Raw genomic sequence first — 17,068 nt, forward strand, 5'->3', positions numbered from 1 at the left:
ATACAGAGATTAATTTCTGGGCTTTCTATTCCACTCCATTGGTCTATGTGTCTCTTTCTATGCCAATACCATGCTGTTTTGATTACTATGGTTTTGGACTATGTTTTGAAGTTGGTAGCGTAATGTCTTCTGCTCTGTGTTTTGCATTTACTTGTTTGGATAAACATTACTTTCACTATTTAAAATCTTTAATGGTTTCATATGAATTTTAGAATCCTTTTTTCTATTTTTGTGAACAATGTCATTGGTTTTATGTAGGAATTACATGGAATCTATAGCGTACTTTGGGTAGTATGGACATTTTAACAATATATATTCTTCCAGTCCATGAAAAAGGGATACACTTCCATTTGTGCACTTTTCAATTTCTTTCCTCAATGTTTTATAGTTTTCAGTGTAGGTATCGTTTACCTCCTCTGTTAAATTTAATCCTGTCTTTTTGCAGTAGCTATTGTAAATGAAATTATTGTCTTGACTTCTTTTTCAGATAGTTCACTATTAGCATACAGAAATGTTACTGATTATTGAACACTGATTTTTCTATCCTGCAACTTCACTAAATTCACTTAAAAGTTTTAAGTTTTTCAGTAGAGTCTTCAAGATTTTCTATATATATGATGTTATTCTGTTTGCAAAGAGGGATAATTTGACTCTCTCCTTTACATTCTGGATGTCTTTGTCTTGCCTAATTGCTCTGGTTAGGACTTCCAGTACTATGTTGGCTAGAACTGGTGTAAGTGCACAAGTAATTCCCTAGGACGGATCCCACTCGATTGTAGTGTGTAATCTTTTTAATGTACTGTTTAATTCAGTTTGCTAGTACTTTGTTAGAAATGTTTGCATCTATGTTCACCAGAGGCACTGTTGGTAGTTTTTTGTTGTTGTTGTCTGTTACTGAGTTTCAGTATCACTGTGATACTGACCTCACAGAATGAGTTAGAGAGAATTCTCTCCTCTTCAATCGATTTTTTGAAACAGTTTGAGGTGGACTGATATTCTTCTTTGTATGTCTGGTAAAACTTAGCACTGAATCTGTCCAGATCTGGGCTTTTCATTACTGGGAGACTACTTTCATTACTGATTCAATTTCCTCACTTGTTATTGGTCTGTTCAAATTTTCCATTTTGTTCCTAAGTCTATCTTGGTAGGCTGTATGTGCCCAGAAATTTATATACTTTTTTTTTTTTTAGATTACTCAATTTGTTGATATGTAATTGTTCATAATAGTCACTGGTGATTGTTTCTATTGTGCTGGTTGTAATGTTAGTTGGGCAAGGTGTGTTGGCTTTGGTTCTGGGTGGAGGCATTGTGTAGTCTCCATGCAATTTCTCCAGCTGCAATCCCTGTCAACAATGTCTGTGAGTGCCTCAGTGGCTCAGGCTGTAGACATCTGTGGCAACACTGGTACACATAAACCAGGTTTGGGCTTGATGGGCTGATTTTCAGTTTGACTTGGGGGTGAACTTAATGAAGGCAAGTTTGCTGAGCTTTTTATTCCTACTGAAGGCACAGGTTCATGGCAGTTCAACTGGCTCAGGTGCTGATCTGCCAGGTGAGGGTCTACTGGACTGTTTTTCCAGCAAGGAGTAAGGACATGCAGTGCTGCAGCCAGCCCCAGGTTGCCTCCCCCATTGTACAAGATCATCTGTTTTTTTCGGAGGCAGCATTCTACATAGACATGGGCACCAGAGCCACAACTGTTTCTGGCCACAGGCTCTGAGCAACTGGGATCATGGCATTGTAGTTGCCCATGTGAGCATGGTGGAATAATAGTAGAGCCTCGAGAGTGGAGAAATGAAGTGGCTACCGGTCCCCTGAGCAGAGAGCACTCAAGCACTGGCTGTAGTTTCAAAACGGCACCATACCATAGCAGCCTGGGTCATGGGATGGTAAGGGTATGCACATTGCTCATTCTCTGGAGCAATGCAGCTTCATGAAAACTTCTTGAAGCTCTACAAACTGGGATCAGGGCCTATGAGGACTGTAGAATTCTACCAGAGAAGGACTGCATGTGCCTGCAGTGGTAATGGGAACTGTTGGGGGCCTATGGCTTACATTTTTCCAACAAGGAAAAGTGCTTCCTGGCTTAAAGTTGATCTCCATAGGGGAGACAGGGCAGCAGAGTTAGGGAGTTTTGCTCCCCGTTTATGCTGTCATCCTGGGTTGCCATACTCCACAGGGAACTGGCCACTCCCTTTCTGTACTCCATCACTTTCTTTCAGAGGCTCTAGTCAAATTTTAGTTGTTTGTTCTTTTTGGTCTTTATGTGTGTGAGTGTGGGAGAGGGATGGTGATTAGCAACAGGCACCTCTAGTCAGCCATCTTGCTCAAGGACCCAATATTTGCTTTTAGCTTGCATAATAAAGAGATGTTTTTCCCAAAGCTGACAATTATTTGAATGGTGATCATTTCTGAGGAAAACTAACTTTTATGATGCTCTGTAGCTCAAAACCCTAGAGTTCATCTGAGAACCTATTTGAACCTATCCAAAGTTGTTTCTTGTTGAAAATTTGGCCCCACTGACACCTTCTTATACAGTCTACAAGTGAAAAGAAAAGTGTAGAGGTAGGGTGAAAAGGAACTAGAGTTTATCGAACACCTATAATGTGCCAGACATATATTTAGTCCTTCATGAAAAACTTAATAATGTAGGAATTATTGTCTCTGTTTACTAAGGTAAGGAGAAAAGGTCAGTGAGGTTAAGCAACTTACCAAAGATAACACAGTAAGTGGCAGAGCTTGGATTTGGACACCAGTCTAATAATCCAAATCGTCAATTATTTCTACTAAATCAGGGACTTTCAAGTATTTTAATCATGACCCACAGGAAGAAGTGCATTTTACTTCATGATCCAGTACACAGACAAATATATACTAATCAATAAAAGTTTCATGAATCAATACTTAACCCTTAAAACATGCAGTGTTTTCTATTTCCTATTCTAATTTATAAGTTAGAAACTGATAGTCACAACTGGCAAAATTATTTTCACAACCCACTAATGAAACATCATATGTGATTTTTTTCTGACATCAAAAAGGACTAAAATATATTTTTTAAAATCCCTGCACTAAATCACAGCATTCCTTTCTCAAATATGATTCTCAATTTAGGAAGGAGTATTAGATTCTTCAGTTATTAAATTCAGTTAACCTTGCCACTTGTACACTTGCTTTGTGGAAGCTCAGTAAGTAAACAAGCATTGTAGGCATTTGTCACAGGTAATCAAACATCCGAGACAACCAGTACATGTGAGACACATACCAGTGGTGCATGTGAGACCACTGAAACAACAAGCATGTTACAAGTGCTTTATTTATCTAGTTTTTTTTAACAACTCAATGAAGTAGACAATACTATTATTTGCATTTTACAGATAAAGCAACAGGCAGAGAAGGCTTATTTGGTTTGCCAAAGATTACACAATGAGTGAACACCTGAGGTGGGATTCAGATCCAGGTAGTCTGACTCCAGAGTTCTCACAGTACTGTGCTGACTGCCATTCACCACGGAACTTCGCATCTGATTCACAATTAGTTTCACAAATAAATAACTTCAATGGAATTGACTCAACATTTAACTTCTGACTTATTAAGGAAGAACTGGCTCCATGTCCTTAATAAAACTGCTATCAAAATGCTTTATTATCCTATGCAAGAGAAAATCTGGTTTCTTAGGATCTAAGTTTTATTTGTTTTATCAGAAAATAAAAGCTATGTAACACCTCAATTCTATTTTTTGTCAGAATTTGCCTTTGCCTCAGAGTTAAAATAAGCATTTTTAACAGTTAATCCTTTATCGCTATCTTTTCAGTACACATGTCTATCTTCTTCACATTCAGCACCACAATGCTAGGAGCTGAACAATTACAAGTGAGACAGGTATCTCTCAGGCTTTCACTGAGGTGAATGTTTAATGGCGGTGACATACATTCAATAAATAATTTCATTACTAATGACATGTATAGGTTGCAGAAAGAAAAAGTACTGCATGCTTTGAAAGTATATTACTGAAGGACTCAATCTGGCCAATGAGGCTAGAATATATATAAGGTTGCATATTTTTGCTGAGCCACAAAGGATGAGAGGGAATCCACCTCAAACTATTTCTAGGCAAGGAGAAGAAAATGTAGAAGACACTGAGAATAAAAGGATGGCTGTTTATAAAGTTTGGTAACTTGCCAACAGGAACTGTACAACACATTCCGTTGGCATCTGCTTATGATACGTGATAGGGACAGGAAAAAGATAAGCACTGCCCAGCTTAATGAATAGAGGCTGATTCTGCTCTAGGTGGGAGTGGGTAGCATAGTTCTCGATTTTGGCTGAACATTAGAATGTGGAAAGCTATTGCAAGGAAAGAGACCACGGACTGAGAGAAAAAAAAAAGAATAAGTTTAATTTACTGAATTTCCCATCTTAGGTGACAAAGAAATTGAGAAACTAGAGAACACTAAGAAAACAGTGATCCTATTGATCTACTTAACAGTATACCTATGTCATTTAATGACAAAGGATACATTCTAAGGAATGTATCATGGACAATTTTGTCATTGTATGAACATCGGTGTGTGACTTACACAAATCTAGATGATATACTACGTATCTAAGCTATATTGTATAGCCTATTACTCCTAAGTTACAAACCTGTGTAGCATACTACTGTACTAAGTATTGCAGGCAACTGTAATATAATGTTTGTGTATATAAATAGAAAACATACAGTAAAATAGGTATAATTTATTGAGACTGTTATAGTATATATAGTCCACCACTGATCATGACACTGTTAGGCAGTGGATGACTGTAATTATAAATTTTCATTTCTAAGTGTATGAAAGGAAAAGTATTACTGCCATCTTGAAGAAATCTGAACTCATAAATATTAACATTTAGGAGTAAAAACTGGAACAGGTAGAACACAGAGGAAAAAAAATCTTCCCTGAACTGTTGGCTTTGTTGCCAATCAATATTTGTTAAAATGACTAGATAAGAATAGAACATAATTAGTCACTATTAATTTGAATATTTAGCCAATTCATTTCATTTTGTATTATAATCATAGATTTTTTTTTTTCTGGTTTCCTTCCTGTTTTTATTTGCTACCATGATTTTCCTATTTTAATTCCTTTGCCATAGGACAAATGTAACAGATAAAAATCAATCAGTAGCAGGGGATTTCCTTTAAAAACATGGTTTCTCAATTATTTATAGAGTTTATTATGTACCAGGCATTGCTTGAAACGTTTTACATATATTATCATCTCAATTAATCACAACTAATGTCTGACATTTTATCCATCTATGTCATAAGTAAAGACACTGAAGCACAAAGAAGTCAGATAACTGTGCTACAGGTGACACAATGAAGGATGCCATAGCCAATTAAACAGATGCTATACCTCTTAAGAGTTCATTTAATCTATTGTTGGAATGTAGCGCATCTGTTGGATCTCAACAAAGGCTAAAAATAATGAAGGAAAAGAAAACAACATTCTTACATATATTTTTAGCCTGGTACCTTAACTCAAATGAGTCGAATTGAAATGGGAGATGAGATTAAAAAGCAAATGAGCCAGTTGTAATACCCGCGGTTATAAACTGGTATACAAAAAATACACCAGCGTTTCTAAATGTTAGAGTACAGCAGAATTTCCTGTAGGTCTCGTTAAAACACAGATTGGTAGGTCCCGAATCCAGAGTTTCTGATTCTGTAGGTCTAGGGTGGAGTCTGAGAATTTGCATTTCAAAAAGGTTCTCAGCTAATGCTGTTGGCCAAGAGACCACAATTTGAGAACCTCTGCATTATAGTACATAAATTCACTGTCTACATAGCTATAGTAAATAAAAGTCATAGTAAATAAAACCACATACTTCTCCTGGGTAACTAGAACATAAATAAGAGGGTTTCTTTTGGAAGTTAAAGAGATGTAGAAGTTTCACAGACATTTTAGTTTCTTTATTATATTTTTAATGTAACATTTGACACATACAAAAATACATGTAAAATATACAAATGTTTAAGCCATCTAATTTTCATACCTAATTCATATAGTAGCAATCAATGCTTTCAAATACAGCCAACAAATTCTCTTTAATATTAAACTGTATTTATTTTCATAATTGCCAGATACTCTTAAAGAGATTTAATTCTGATGAATACATATAACTTTCATAAAATATTAAGTTAAACTTTAAAAAATTTTTTTCTTCATTTTATTCTACAATGATCACTAGTGAACAAACACTATTGTTACTGAAAACTGATCTAGAGAAGGTATGAGGTTTAACAGGAAAAATAATTCAAACTTTTCAAGATATGTAGCAAAACTACCAAAGACAAGGACACAAAAAAGTATTTTATCCTAAATTTACCAATTTTACTTCTTTTGTTAAATAAAGAACGCATAAAATTTAAGAATGGGGTAGACCATGTAAAGTAGGCCTTCAAAATTAATGATAAAATAGGCTTCCATGCTATTTGAGGAATTATATACAATAAATATTGGCAATGAAGTAAAATCTTACCCAGATCTAGTCGTTTTGAATTCCACCTTGAGGATAGGTTTGCATGGTTCTGGCTTCTTCCCATCCTTTAACTGTTTTCCTAAAATATATTTTCCTGCATTAAATTCTAAAATTCTAAGTTACTCTACATTCTTACATTGATAGTTTACAAAATTAAAGTGAAATATAATGAAATCTACCATGAAACATTTTAAAGTGATTTTAAAAGTAGCATTTAATACACAGTAAGATATTTTTTTAAATAATCAGGCAGAGTTACCATTTGAAATTCTGTGCTAAAAAGCAAATATAATGAATAACTTAGTAAGTACATCTACGTGATAAAATTCTAGCAAGAGAAACTGATAGTTTTTCCATTGTTCTTAATTGCAGATAAACAAAACAGAATTTCAATTTGCTAAATAAATTCATTTTAAAACAGCAAGATTTGAGAAAAATAAATCTAAATCATGTTTTCACCCCAATATGACAAGCTGCAATGTTAAACGCTATATTCATTCTCCTTAAGTAAATCTATCCACTGTAATACCAAAAGGACTGCTAAAATATACCAACTTCTATAAAATGTGGCAGAGACTCTTTTTGTCAAAGAAATTTAATTATTTTTTAAAATGCTGATTTCAGTTATCTATTTCTACATGTTTACTACAGGAACTACAGAACACTAAAAAAAATAAAGAAAACAAAGCATTTATAACCCATATTTTAGAGGTTAATCACTGTCTACATTATATTTCTTCTGGCAAATCACCTAACTTGCGAATGGTCTGAGGGATCCCTGATACTCATCCCTAACCCACATCTCTTATCCTCTTTAACAGCTTTATTTTTTCTCCATACTACTTGTCACATTCTAGCAATCTTTATATTTAACTTCTTTGTTTATTATTTGCCTAACTGGCAGGTGTGTAAATTCTAGGAAAGCAATTTTTTTTCCTTTTTTTGTTTTTTGAGACAAGGTCTCACTCCTGTAGCCCAGGTTGGAGTACAGTGGCATGAAAATGGCTCAGTGCAGCCTCAACTTCCCGGGCTTAAGTGAGCCTCCAATCTCAGCCTAAATTTAACTGGACCACAAGTAATTAACTGGACCACAGGTGTATACCACCATGCCTGGATACATATTTTTAAAGATTTTTTAGAGATGGGGCTTTACCATGTTAATCAGAGTGGTATCAAACTCCTAGGCTCAAGGGAGCTGCTCACCTTGAGTCTCCTGAAGTGCTGGGATTACAGGCGTGAGCCACCGCACCCAGCCAGGAAAGAGAACATTATAGCGTATTTGTTTTCTGTTGTGGTATCCCTGGTGACAAACATTGTTTGGTATATAGTATATCTGGGTGAAGCTTTATTCCAGAGAGGTTGTGCCAATTTATAGTTCCATCAGCAGCATAAGACAGTATTTTGCCATATCCTTTCCCTAGTAATATTTTTTTTTCTTTCACTGATCATTAAATAAAAAGGGTAACTTATTTTAATCTGATCTGTTTTGATCCCTAATGGTCATGTATACTTCTTTTAAAAAATAGCTTGCTGTCCTTTATCAATGCTTCTATGTAATTTTCCTTGTATTAGAAAATAAATTTTATATTCTAACCTTATTGACATTTTGTCAATCATGTATATTGCAAATATCTTCCATAGTGAATTCTTACAAATTAAAAAAATTGTACAGAACTACACATCTAAATAATCAAGTCTATCAGCCTTAACATGTCCCAATTTAAAAAATATATAAAATCCTAAAATATCAAGCCTTCCAAAATTAATTTATAAATTTAATGTAATTAGAATCTCAACAACTTTTCTTAAATTTGGACAAAGTGACCTTAAAGTTCACATGGTAGCCTAAATATCTATGAACAGCTAAGGAAACTACCAAAAAGATCGACTTCCAAGATGATAAATATTATAGGTAGGAGACAGGTATGAGTGGGGCAGGAGAGGGCTCTAGAAATGTCAGGTGATGGTTCGACAATTATCACACTGCCTCACTAAAAGTGATAAATTGGCAGCCAGCACCAGAGAGAACCCATTTCCTCACGGTCCAACCTGTTGCACTTAAGTGTTGACTGAATGCAAGTGCCAGGGAGATACAACTTCCCAAGGCTGTGCAGTAGGACAAAATGGTGGAGTATGACCTTCGGGAGGCACTCCCCTGGAAAAGGGAGGAAAGCCTCAGATGGACATGTGTACAAATTCCTAAACACACTGCACATGTTCACCTCTCAAGAATAAGGAGGACACTGCACATATGGGCAGCCCCCCACCAAGGAATAATCATGGGAAAGGGACAAGCTTCTGAAGTCCTAGAATCAGAGTTAAACACTGCACGTGTTCTCCAAGTTGCCCAGCTGGATCTCTTCCAAGTGTTTCTTCCCTGTTGTAAAGCCTTTTTAATAAACTTCCACTCCTGCTCTGAAACTTGCCTTGGTCCCTTTTTCTGCTTTATGCCCCTCAGTCAAATTCTTTCTTCTGAGGAGGCAAGAATTAAGGTTATTGTAGATCCATACAGATACACTGCTGGTAACTCAGATATATGCCACCAGTAACAGGAGGACCCTGGTGAATTTGCTCTCCAACAAAAATGAAAATACTAGTAAAACAACTAAAGTTAACCATCTTAGAACTCTGGAGAATGACCAAGCCACTAACAAGATCAAAAATAATCTACCCATTAGGAACTACTGAACTTCAGTAACATGAGAAGTCGGGGGACAGAGAGCTGTGATGTTTTTAAGGAAGATCTACTTCTATCCCCTGGCTACCCAGCTCAGCGGTAGGCTAGCATGAAAACGCAGTAGTATGAGGCAACAGAGAAGACTGAAGTTTTCTTGGATCTCTGTTAAAACCACTTTTGCTACAGCACGATCAACATTTTGTGCAAACTTGCTGCTCCTTAGAAAAGTCTATTCCCAAAGTGCTGTGGCTATTTCATTTGACACAGACCTCAAATATAAGGGACAAAAATCCCTACCCTCAGGGCATTCCAGAATAATAACAGCCATCTGCTGGAAGTATTACTGCTACCTAAGGCTGTAGTTTCAGTTGAGGCAAATAGAACTCAGGCAGAAATTTAAAAGAAAAGCTCAGAGAACCAGACACATTCATGGGGGTCTAAAAGGCTGTGCATGCTCCGGAAAGAGTGAGGAAAGAAGAAGGCACTAGTCACTCATTCCTGGCCAACTTTGAGATCCTGAGCGAACAGAAAGTTAAAAAAAAAAAAAAAGTAAAGTGAGTTATAACACCTATTACTGGCGAGGGTGTTAGAAACGCGATATTCATACATGGCTGGTAGAAATCTGAAGGATATATCTTTTTTGAAAAATGGTTTGAGAACATTTATTAGAAGTAATAAAACTTCAATATTTAAGAATAGAAACTGTACTATGAAGCATTTATTTCAAAGAAACACAAGGAGCAATTCCTATGGCATATGTACAAAGATGGTAACTGCAGCACAATTTGCAATGTTTAAGAAATGAAAACAGCGCCGGGCGCGGTGGCTCAAGCCTGTAATCCCAGCACTTTGGGAGGCCGAGGCGGGTGGATCACGAGGTCAAGAGATCGAGACCATCCTGGTCAACATGGTGAAACCCCGTCTCTACTAAAGGTGCAAAAAATTAGCTGGGCATGGTGGCGCGTGCCTGTAATCCCAGCTACTCAGGAGGCTGAGGCAGGAGAATTGCCTGAACCCGGGAGGCGGAGGTTGCGGTGAGCCGAGATCGCGCCATTGCACTCCAGCCTGGGTAACAAGAACGAAACTCCGTCTCAAAAAAAAAAAAAAAAAAAAAAAAAGAAATGAAAACAAAGGAAATGCCCATTAATTTGGAATAGCTGAATAAGCTGTGATACCAAAAAAAATAAATAAATAAAAATAAATGGCTCTTACAAAGCCATTAAGATAAATGAATTAGAGCTACACCACAACATTTGGAGGAGTTTTCCTAAAGTACAGTGATTAAGACACAAAAAAGAGTTACAAACAATCCAGTTCCACTCTTTAAAAGTTATTTTAAAATGTACAATTATTATTGAACTACAGTCACCCTATTGTAAGTCAAAGGATAAATGTTTGAGGGTATTAAAACCCCATTCTCCATGATGTGTTTATTTCACATCGTATGCTTGCTTGGATCAAAGTATCTCATGTACCCCATAATGTATCTCATGTACCTATTATGCACTCAAAAATTAAAAAAAAAATAAAAATGCAAAAAGATTAATATAATCCTAATTTTTGTAAAACAATGATCAGAAAAATAATCTCACATTCATTTGGGTGGATATGTGTTAATAGATATGATTTTAGAAATATGGAAGAACATCTAAGATTTTTGACATAGCTTACCTGGTGGGATAAGAAAGGAGATTGGGTTGCTAACACGGGAAAAGGCTGAGGGAGAAGAAACTGATATGACAGGATCCCATTTAAGTATAATAGAATACATATGTGTATGAAAAAAACTATCAGTCTTTTTGGTCACTCCCCTCTTTGGTTTTACGCTTGGAAAGTTCTTAACCATACCAAAATTACATAAATCTGTTTTTTCTTATAATTTTTAGATTCATTTATTATATTAATCATTTTTCTGATATGTATTTTGGTACAGGAAAGACATTTTCCTCTTAATTATTAATAAACTATCAATCATCTAAGTGCAAGTTTAATAGCTCTACTGAGCTATAACTGCTAGACAACAAAGTGCACATACTTAAAGATGTTTTGACATCATCAATCAGATGAGTTTTGACAGAAATATTTACTTGCCAACTCTTTCTATTGAATCATCAGTCCTCACTAGTATAAAATATCACCTATATTAAATTTTTATAAATATATATCTGTACATTGGTAATGGAACAAACACTTAATCTTATCTTAATTTAAGATCCTAGATAATCATCCCTTTACCCTCCTTGTGAAGAGATGATAGTGCATGGAATCTTAATCTCTGACAGCCCAATTTACCAGAACCAAGAAGTGACAGAAATGACCAAAAAACTGGAAAGAACTGTCAGGGGAAAGGAAAGGATTGCTGAAGTGGAAAAGAGAACTGAAAGGAAAATGTATGGAAAAAAAGGAGGCTTAAATCTGAAAAGTAGTCCCTTGTGTCATACACAGAATAAATTAAGAACTTCAACCTCTAGTCCAATCTATATAGAGATGTATATGACCTTTCAGTAAAAAATGTAAATGTTTGCTCTGAAGAAGGTCAGCTGGCTTTTATCTTTCTGCTATGCAGAGTTCTAGCGGGAGGGTCAGGCTGACAGAATTTAGGATTATAGACTCAAATTTTACATTTAGCTTCAAACATGATTTTGTTTTATGAAGTGATACAATTTTTCAGAAATAACTCCTTTAACTTATTTCAATATTCAACACCAATCTTTCAGAGGCTGGAACAAATTTTAAAAGGCACTAGCTGGTATTTGCTAAACCATTCCAAGTCTGAGCTTCTGTATCTTGCAAAAAACCTGGTTAGATACAAAATTCTTAACTTTCTTCTTGCTCAATAGTCGCCTGATACTGCTCTACTGTTTTCTAACATTCAGACTTATAAGTCTAAGCCAGTCTGATTTTTATTCCTTTATAAGTTAACTTTTATTTCTGCTCCTCTGAGAGGATGGTAATAGAGTAGCTGCATTATCTCTGTAGATGAAAAATGTTGCAGTGTTTAGAGTGATCATCCTGTATTAATTTTGCTGGTAAAAAACAACAAAACCTTGATCTGCATATTCTAATATCTTTGCAACTAAGATGTTTTAAATAATGTCTCTGATTACTGCTTATGGTCTAGATGGGTTTATTTATTCATCTATAATTCTAGGCTAACCATTTTCTAAATCAAATAGAATAATAAGGCACTATCCATGATTTTATAAGGCACATACAAATGGAAAGACATTTATAGGATTTCACCACTAGGTGTCATTTTATTTCTTAAATGCTATGCCACCAGAGGAACAAATATAAGTGCTTGTTCTTTTAACTATCCATGAACTACCTTGACCAGTCAGTTAACAGATCTGATTAATTATAAAACCTAGCTTAGTAACGCACATAAACTTCCGTCCCACATCTGATTTCTTCTTGTTTCTTACCATGACCAATTTCCCAACCCCTTAAACCACCAAGCCACAAATAATTGGTTTAGTCCTATTGATTCTAATTCCAGAATTTCATTCATACATGTCCATTTCTTCCCATTTCCTCTAATGATATGTGCATTATTTGTTTATTAATGCAATAGCTTCCTAATTAGCCACCCTCTTCTGGCTCCAGCCCACCTGATATACTATCATTAAAGTGATATTTTTAAGAGGTAAACTTAATGCTTCGCACTATAAACTCAATTATACTAGGTGTCCATTATGAAATTCAAACTTTTTATTATATTTTGATATATAATCTTGCCTCTGTACATGGTTCTGTTTTCATCTCCTGTTACTTGCCCAAAGGCGTTTTAAACTCTGGTCATATTAAACTATTAGCAGTTTTCCAAGAACATCCCCCCCTTTTGATTATGTCTTTGTGCCTTCTAAGATAACTTTGCCCTGCTCTTTGCTCTCTTATCCACCACGATTAACCTTTAAGACCAAGATCATATACCCTGAATTTGATAAATATTCCAACACCTTTTACCCAAATCCAGTCACCACTTACTTGTTTCTACAACATGGTATACATGTCTTTATCAGCACTTATCACAATGTGTTATATTTATCAGTTTATAAATCATTTTCATTGACTTGATGAGCTCTTCAGGGCCGTATATTTTCAGTATTTAATTTCTGGTACATAGGAGGTGCTCAATAAAAGTTTATTCAATGAAATCAAGATTTATTAAAAACGAATGAATATCACTGACAAAACAGTTGCTTTCTAAAATTTTAATTTTGCCAGTTAGAATGCAGAATGTCTTTTGTAAGTGCTACACTTGTTACATTGCAGTTATGTCCTCAGTCTAGCGTAGCTATCCAGTAGAGTAGCATTGAGTCTACCGTGCACTTAAAATGCATGGACTAAGGGGAACTTAAAATGTGACTAGTCCAAGTTAAGACGTGTAAGTACACACTAGATTTCAAAGATTTAGTACGAAAAAAGAATAAAATATCTCAATTTTACACATGATTATAATTTGATTCCATGATGAACTAATATTTTGCATATTTGGGGTTATATAAAATGTTATTAAAATCAGTTTTACCTTTCTTATTACTGTATTTAATATGGTTACCAGTAAATTTAGAATTACACATGGAGCTCACATTACCTTTCTACTGGACAGTGATGTTCTAAAAAATAAAAAAGACAAACTGAAGAATCACATTGCTAGTATTAATAATGCTAGTCTGAAATGGGGGGTTGTTCCCTCCTTAATGAGTGTACAGAGTTGATTTACAGCTGGACTCGGACCCCTGAATATCTGGGGTTTTTTTGTTTTTTACTTTGGGCCAAGAAAAAGACAATGGGATTTATCATGTGTTGTTTAAGGCCCAAAACTTCCCTGGTAACCACCAGTGTATAGTTTTAATGATGGTTGTTAATTGGCCTAGCTGATTATTAGCAAGACTGGCTTGATCATTACAAAGCCCTCCCTGAGAGTTTCTCTGGAAATCTTCAGAAGTCAAATCTTGGTGACTGGAGGCTGACTCAGCACAATCCTCTTGTGTAAGTAAGTGCTCACTGGGAGCTCGCATTTGGGATGGATGTTTCAGAGTGCCTGCCTGCGTTCTCTTTCTCCTGCTGTATCATTATGCATTGCCTTTAAATGAAGGTCTTATTTGAGTATGCTCTGTGGAGTCTAGTAAGTCTTTTCAAATACATAAACTGGGGAAAGCTTTGTGATCAATTATATAAGGAAGTGAGGTATGGTTTTATTATTTATTGTATGTTTTATGCTTCAGGTGAACCTTAAAAGAAGATTAATAGAATTCTTTGCACGTCTTGCCCTTAACATATTAAACTGATATACTTAGGTGAACTTGAATTTTATTTTTCCTTCAGTGAACCTAAACAGAATGAAAGTTCCCAATCTTTGTTTACTTCCTGATAAGTGGATTGATTACACTGATGAATAAGCTTCAAATTTAAAATATCATTTCCTTAAATTACCATCTAGCCCAAGAGGAAGAAGCATGTGAAAAGTTCAACCTAACCAACTGTCGCCTAAAGATCAATGACAATGGAAAGGTCATTGAAACTGTAACTGCAAAAATCCAGAAATTGGCTCATGTCCCAGTCCACACCTAGAAAGGATGGTCTCCAGACTCCCCTTTAAAGGGCTAGTTTTCATCTCTTACAGGACTTAAAACCTTAGTAGTAGTAGTTCTAGTCATACTATAAACCTGTCTTACACTCTTGTGTCTCTTACCTCTCCTTGTTAGAAATATTCAATCAACCATAGAAGCTGTAATAACTAGGCAAACTACCACTCAACTAATGGCTTTAACCAAATATTAACACCTGCCGAATGAAAAATTAAATAATGGTGATGGTTTCTATTAAATTTCATTTACACAAAAGAATCAAAGAAGGGAATAATATGGGAAAGGGGAGAAGAAATTAATTTTTTCTTCCTTTCTATAAGTTAACTTCCCTGAGTCCTTCCGAGTTACAGAAACTGTCAGTTTCTGTAACACAGCAAAGGTCATGAAAAAGGCCTAAGTAGGCTGGACTCCGGCCATCTAGACACTGTAGCAAAAGGCAACATATGAGGCCTGTGTTAGAATCCTTGAGCTCTACAGATAGCAAGCATCTGTGCTACACAGCAAAAGACATACGTAAGCCTAAGTTACATGCCTGTCATTGCTTAACAAATTGTTTTTGCTCTATACCTGCGAACTTGTTTTTGCGCCACTGTGGACTTCATGTATACAAAGTCAAGCCCTATCTTTGTTAGGCGCTCAGCCTTGTGACACTAATCCACTGAGCAAGTGGCCACCTTAATAAAATCCTCCTGTTTAAAAAAAAAAAAAAAAAAGTCTATGGGTTTTGACTGTCTAGCACAAGTTTGTCCAGCCCATGGCCTGCAGGCCACTTGTAGCCCAGAACAGCTTTGAATGCGGCCCAACACAAATTAGTAAATTTTCTTAAAATACTATGAGATTATTTTTCTTTTCCTTTTTTTTTTTTTTAAGCTCATCAGCTATCATTATTGTTAGTGTATTTTATGCATGGCCCTAGACAATTCTTCTTCCAATGTGACCCAAGGAAGGCAAAAGATTGGTAACCCCTGGTCTAGCATCTCCATTTTCTTAGGAAAGCATCTGATTCTGGTAAAGCTGGCAAGCACAGAAAATCTTACTCTGCAACACATCACCCCCACATCCCCATGCCACAGGGGAGGTCCTGTGGGGCCCCGACCCAGCAAATTAGAAAACCAAGATGAGTGCTTCAGGGTAAGAATGTGAGCCATGCCAATACTACCAAAGTTATTATTCCCTCCTAAATAATGAAACCCTATCTGCCATGGTAGAGAAACAAGCAAAAAGAGAAAGAGCTTACTCGTAGATATACCATAGAGAAATACAGAATTTATGGCCTACTGAAAGGAAATAACTGCAGAGTCATTATATGGAGCCAAATCCTCCTTAATTTTCATATATTCACTAAACTTCATAGCTTAAAAATCCTGTTCAACCTTGCCATTTTACAAATAATAAAACTTGTCTCAGAGAAAAGAAATTATCTCCACAAGGCATTTCACACATAGCAAACTTGAATAGATTCCAGGTTGTCTGATTGCCAGGGAAATATTTCAGATTCATAAAAATGAGAGGGCCTATGACATTTTTGTTTTTGGTAGTCAAAAATAACCTGTTGAGTCTTAAAGTGAAGAAAAATGCTCATCTTTAATTTAGTATCTTTAAAACTTCTTTCACTATAACATACTTTTTCCACGAAACAGCTCATCAATATAAGGAAAACTGGTCTTTGTGGAATATATTTTGGGGGTTCACTAATCTACTCTACCAAATATATTTTTTGTGTGTGGAATATATTTTGGGGGTTCACTAATCTATTCTATCAAATTGTTATTTATTTGGTAGAATAACAATTTCCATACCTATATTTACTAAAATCATATATGAATAGCATATTATAATTTCCAGGTAATTACAGTTACATTTTGATTGTCTGATCCACAGCTAAGAAAAGTGCCTATCACATAGTAGAATCAATAAATATTTGTAGAATGAGTAAATATAATCCTCACAACAGCTGCATGAGACTAGGTTAAGACTAGGTTAAGTTTCATTGTTACTTTTATTTATAGGTGAGAATATTAAGGCTCAGAAATGTTAAATGACTTCCTAAAGGTCACAGAGCCAGAAACTATGGAATTTATGCTTAACTACAACTCTCCTGGCTTCGAAATCCCATGTTATATAAATGTAACATTACATCTTCTGAACAGATTCTTCAAGGATATCTTAGCCTATTTTTAACACTAAACACACTAACACTAAAAACCATAGTAAACTACTGGTAGGAGTCTTAAACTATAATCTGTTCCCAGCAATCGAGGTAATACTG

The 17,068-nt window shown here is 35.6% G+C and overlaps 1 protein-coding gene across 4 annotated transcripts in view; it reads right to left on the reverse strand.

The window, feature by feature from the left end:
* The window catches only part of STXBP5 (syntaxin binding protein 5), a 170,724-nt gene that overhangs the window by 83,829 nt on the left and 69,827 nt on the right, over positions 1-17,068 (reverse strand). For all 4 annotated transcript variants that reach the window (XM_039467624.2, XM_074397306.1, XM_039467625.2 and 1 more), the window contains exon 9: positions 6,529-6,607. In XM_039467624.2, the coding sequence (XP_039323558.1) occupies positions 6,529-6,607 (79 nt within the window). The remainder of the gene's footprint in view (positions 1-6,528; positions 6,608-17,068) is intronic.

Source organism: Saimiri boliviensis, chromosome 4 (genome assembly GCF_048565385.1).
Source record: "Saimiri boliviensis isolate mSaiBol1 chromosome 4, mSaiBol1.pri, whole genome shotgun sequence".
Taxonomy (NCBI): domain Eukaryota; kingdom Metazoa; phylum Chordata; class Mammalia; order Primates; family Cebidae; genus Saimiri; species Saimiri boliviensis.